A 5,000-nucleotide genomic window follows, 5' to 3' on the forward strand; every position below is an offset into this window, starting at 1 on the left:
CCTCCCCTAACCCCGTCTTCGAATCAGCCACCCGGGTTTCGTGCGTCGTCAGGTATATGGAGGCTCCAGGGACGGACTTCTCCAGTCGTGAGGTGGGGACCCGATGGTGGCAGACGATCCAGCTCAGTTGAACAGGTGGCGCTCGCAATCGTGCAGCAGAGAGGGGCGAGCTGAGCGCGCGCTTCACTCTCTTGGGCACGGGGGTTTTTTGGGGGGAAGCCTGTTTGTTTGATTTTCGTCTTTTTGATTGCAAGCTTTCCTGTTGTCCCGGTTGGGTGATGAGGTTTGGATAGGTCTTTTTTTGGTGGTTTTGTTGTCGGCGTTTGTTACAAGCGCAGGACTTGTTTTAACTATCGCGTGGGTGACGGTTTGTTGTGGTGGCGTTGAGACTGGTACAGAGAGGGGGGAGAGAGGTGGTTTTTTTTGGTTTTTGTTTTTCGTGGCTGAAATAACTCTCGTATGACTTCACATTGAGAGAGAGTAGGAGAGTTACTATTTTCTTGAACACATCACCACACTTTGTGCAATGCGGGTGCAGGTGACGGCAGCGTGCGTGCTGCTGCTTCTGCTGGCAGACCTTCCTCGAGTCCCGACCGCCAAAATCAACAGCGATGCCTCCGCAGTCCCGGCCGAAGCGCCGTCAGCGGAGGAAGAGGACTCCAGTTTCGGGTTCATCACCACCACCCTCAGCTCCCTCAGCAACATGCTAGGGCTGAACGGCGTGGAGATCGATAACCCTGGTGATGAGGAGACGAAGGAGGACCTAGAGGACGATAAACCCGCCAGTGCTGCGGCTGCTGCAGACGAGGACGGACACCTCTTAGAAGTTTCTCCCAACGAGGAGAAGGAAGAGGATGAGGAGAAACCAGCAGAAAATCCTGAGGGCGCAGTGGAAGTCGACGAACCAGCCAAGGAGGACGGATTCACCGAGGAAGGCATCCAGTCAGACCCAGCAGCAGCAGCTGACGACCAACCCTTTGCCGACGACGCTGACATGAAAGAAGACGACCGCGACAAACCCGTGGAGAAAGAACGCGCCAAGGAGGACGACGACAAGGACAAAGAAGAAGCAGAGCTTGAGAAGAAGCTGGATGAGATCAGCGAGAAGGAGGACGAGATCCTCGGAGAGCTGGACAAGCAGCAAGGCGACAAGCCCCCGCCCTCCACCCTGGTCAGGGTCAAGCCGGTTTCGGGTGCCAACAACCCAACTCCCGTCTTCCCGGCCACCCTGCCCGGGGGATCCAGAAGCTACGGCAGGGGTCCGCCACCCAACACCAGCCTGGCTCTGAGTTCCGACTCCCCCATGAGGGGCTCCGTTGGGCACCTGGCTTCCTACATGAGGACCTGTACCAACTGTCTGGGTGAGTGTCTTGTGTGTTGTGTTTTGGTGTGTGTTTGTGTGTGTGTTGTGTTTGTGTGTGTGTTGTGTTGTGTGTGTGTGTGTGTTGTGTGTGTGTGTGTGTGTGTGTGTGTGTGTGTGTGTGTGTGTAGGGGAGTTATTGGGATGTGATGGTGGTTCTGGTGGTGGTGGTAATGTTGGTGTTGCTGCTGGTGGTGGTTTTGGTGGTGATTGTGTGCTTGTGTGCGTGTAGCGTGTTATGTGTGCGTGCCTACGTGCCTGCGGGCAGGACCGTGTGTGTGTGTGTGTGTGTGTGTGTGTGTGTGTGTGTGTGTGTTATGGAAGCTTGGTTGCTTTGTCTGATAAAGGTAATCTATGTCTCTATCTGTCTTTATTACACTTTTTGATCTCTCTAATTCTCTCTCACCTCCTTTCTTTCCCCTTCCCTCCTCTCTCCTCAGTCACCTTTCTCTCTCCCTTGTCTGTCACTCTCTCTTTCTCTCTGTCTCTCTCTCTCACTGTCTCTTTCTCAATTTCTCTCTCTGTCTCTCTGTCTCTATCTTTCCTTCTCTCCTCTGTCTCACTTTCTTTGTGTCTCGTTCTCTCTCTGTGTGTCTCTGTCTCTGTCTCACTCTCTCTTTCTGTCTCTCTCTCCTCTCTGTCTCTCGCTTTCTCTCCTCCGTCCCTCTTCCCTCTACCCCCATTCTCTCCCTTGTCTGTCTGTCAGCCACTCTCTCTCTGTATCTCTCTCTTTCTCCTCCCTCTCTCTCCCTCTTCCCTCTATCACCTTTCGCACACTTGCCTGTCAGACAACCTTTCTCTCTCTCTCTCTCCCTCTCTTCCCTCTCTCCTCTGTTACTCCTCTCTCTCTCCCTTGTCTGTCCGTCTGTCTCTCTATCACTCACTTTCTGCACGCATCTCATGCAAAGGTGCATGTGTGTGTGTGTGCAAGGCCCCCGTTCAAATATAGCACCCTCGGGCTTTTCGCAGTCTGCTAAGACAGGCATTGTTGCCAATGTCCCCGGTTAACAGCGTCGGGAAGACTCAGATCGACTTGCAGTTTGTGTGTGTGTGTGTGTGTGTGTGTGTGTGTGAGTGTGAGTGTGAGTGAGGGAGGGATGGAGGGAGGGAGAGAGAGAGAGAGAGAGAGGAGAGAGAGAGAGAGAGAGAGAGAATGAATCACAAACTATCATCTTCATTTCCACCTCGCCCCCCCCCCCCCCACATCCTCCTCACCCCTCCCCATCCCAACCAACTTCTCTCTCTGTATGTTTCAAGTGAGAGCTACACATAGTCGATTTTGAGCACAATTATTATTTCTGTTCTTTGAAAAGTGGTTGATTAAATATCAGTCAAACGGATTCCGATTCTTCTGAGACAAAGAACTGATACTAGAAAAAAAAAAAACCCACGTAAAACACAGTTGCCTTTTTATTTATTTATTTATTTTTTATAAGGCTCTTTTTAAGTAAAGAAGGCGACTTACCTAATGCTTATTTTACTGATGGTAAACAGGAGAAAATAGAAGAATACTTTTCGAGAGAATTTGTTAAAGAAAAGAGAGGAGGAGGAGAGGCAGAAGAAGAAGAAAGTGGAGGAAAAGATGGGGGGGGGGGGGGGAAGTAAAAAAGAAAGAGAGATAAATGTTAAGCATAACGGTCGTGGGATCAATTAGTTGAAGTGAAATCATAACCCCCCTTTTTTTGCGATTATCATAAACTTTTTTTTTTTCTTTTTGCGATACGGATATTTATTACACGTATCTGTATAAGAAGCGGTTTTCTGATATTTTCATTAGCACATTTATTGGTGGATCATAAACTCTTTTTTTTTGCGATTATCATAAACTTTATTTTTCTTTCTTTTTGCGACACGGATATTTATTACGCGTAACTGTGTAAGAAGCAGTGTGCTGATATTTTCATGAACACATTTATTGTGAGACAGGTGTTGATTGGGCGTCCTAGTGATACCAGGCTGAGATTTTCACATGTTTTGTTTTTTTGTTTTGTTTTTTTGTTTGCTTTTGGGGGTTTTTTTTGTTGGTGAAACGAAGTATTCGTTTAATGTCTTTCTTAAATTTTATAAACGTACGTTCGCAGGATTTAACAATATTTTAATTTGTTCTTTATCCAAAAACCCAAGACATTTAAAAGCATCAAAAACACAGGATGGATGGATATGCATCATAATAAGGTAATAAACCAACGAATGATAAAAATATTCTATATATATATTGATATGTATCATACATAAATTATACACAATGTACATGACATTGTCGACGACAACAGCATTAAATAAAATTTTAGGTATATTCAAAATGAATACATTTTAAAGTCGATTCAGTATTGAAAACGAAAAGGGCAGTTATAGTATTTCTTACCACGTAGCTCCTTCCATTTTGATTTAAGGCATTTTTCAGTCTATGGAAATTAACTCTTTTGGCGCCAGTTTTGCAACAACGATACAAACCCAATCAAAATCAGCGCCGCATTCATTTATTTCATTTTTTTTCAGACTGATCCACTGTGTATGAATCTTTAACTCATTCAGTACGGCCAGTCCTCTCTTCTCCTCTACACAGACCCCTCGGATGTCCAGTGGGTGTCTGAATGACCCAACCTTTAGCTTCCGTCGTCAGAACTGTGGTATTCTTTGTCAACATTCACGTCTTCAGTATAGGAGCGTTCCGCTTGCAATATTTTGATGATGGTAATTGGGATGAAACGCTGTTAACGTCGTCTCTTTCGCCGGTCGTATGGAGAGAGTTAAACCGATCATCCTTTACTCTGAGGGCAAGATACAAACGGTTATACTTTTTTTTTCTTAAAAAAAAAAAAACTACAAAAAAGTTTTCTTTCTCTTAAATACGCAGCAAAGAGAATAATTGCAGAAATGACTCGTATTATAAGACGCGCTGGGAGAGATACTGCAGTTCGTACCATGTGGCTGTGAAAGGGTTAAGGAACGGAAGCGGGGAAAAAAAACGTAACTACATAAAGAATCAAGATATGTTTAGGGAGAACACGGAACAAAATAGCAGGACAAACGGAATAATACAATGAATGACGGGTTAAAACGCTTAACTGACTGGAATTACTCCGTTGGAAGTTTTTATCATACGTACAGGAACTTTTCTTGATGGAGAATAACCCCTCCGACAGTATCACGAAATTCCCGGCAGTTTATAATTCAAAAACTTTCTTTACACGAAGACAGAAAGGAAAAAAGAAAGAAAGAAAAAAAACCAAAAAAACAAAACTACTCATGATATTAGGTATCATATGCATTAACTCATAAAACGCCCACAAATGAAAAGTGACAACACTTTCGCAAATTTAAAGTTTACGGACAAGAAGAAGAAAAAGAAGAAACTACACATATACTATGCTCATGAAATCATAAAACCCCGACAAATGAAAAGTGACTGATATCACTTTCGATGATTAAAAGTTTACTGACAGTACTTTTAAAAGTTTACTGATAATGCTTTTTTTTCTTTTTTTTATTCTAGTAAGTTGAAACACTTTTTACATGATGGCAATAAAGGAAAATTTATGATACATGTGATTTTGAGGACTGTAAGTGTAAATGAACATAAAATATACTTGAGAACTTGTCTTTCAACGTATCATTAAAACAAATCTGGCTCGCGAGG

General features: G+C 44.2%; 1 protein-coding gene across 9 annotated transcripts in view; it reads left to right on the forward strand.

The window, feature by feature from the left end:
* Positions 1-7: 7 nt before the first annotated feature.
* Positions 8-5,000, forward strand: part of LOC143291670 (SCO-spondin-like) — a 125,465-nt gene continuing 120,472 nt past the window's right edge. For 4 of the 9 annotated variants that reach the window (XM_076601673.1, XM_076601681.1, XM_076601676.1 and 1 more), the window contains exon 1: positions 11-1,361. In XM_076601673.1, the coding sequence (XP_076457788.1) occupies positions 527-1,361 (835 nt within the window). In that variant the 5' untranslated portion in view covers positions 11-526. Of the gene's footprint in view, positions 1,362-5,000 lie in introns of all 9 variants that reach the window. The other 5 variants (XM_076601678.1, XM_076601679.1, XM_076601677.1 and 2 more) reach the window with 3 other exon arrangements.

The sequence above is a fragment of the Babylonia areolata genome, chromosome 17, assembly GCF_041734735.1.
Source record: "Babylonia areolata isolate BAREFJ2019XMU chromosome 17, ASM4173473v1, whole genome shotgun sequence".
NCBI lineage: Eukaryota > Metazoa > Mollusca > Gastropoda > Neogastropoda > Buccinidae > Babylonia > Babylonia areolata.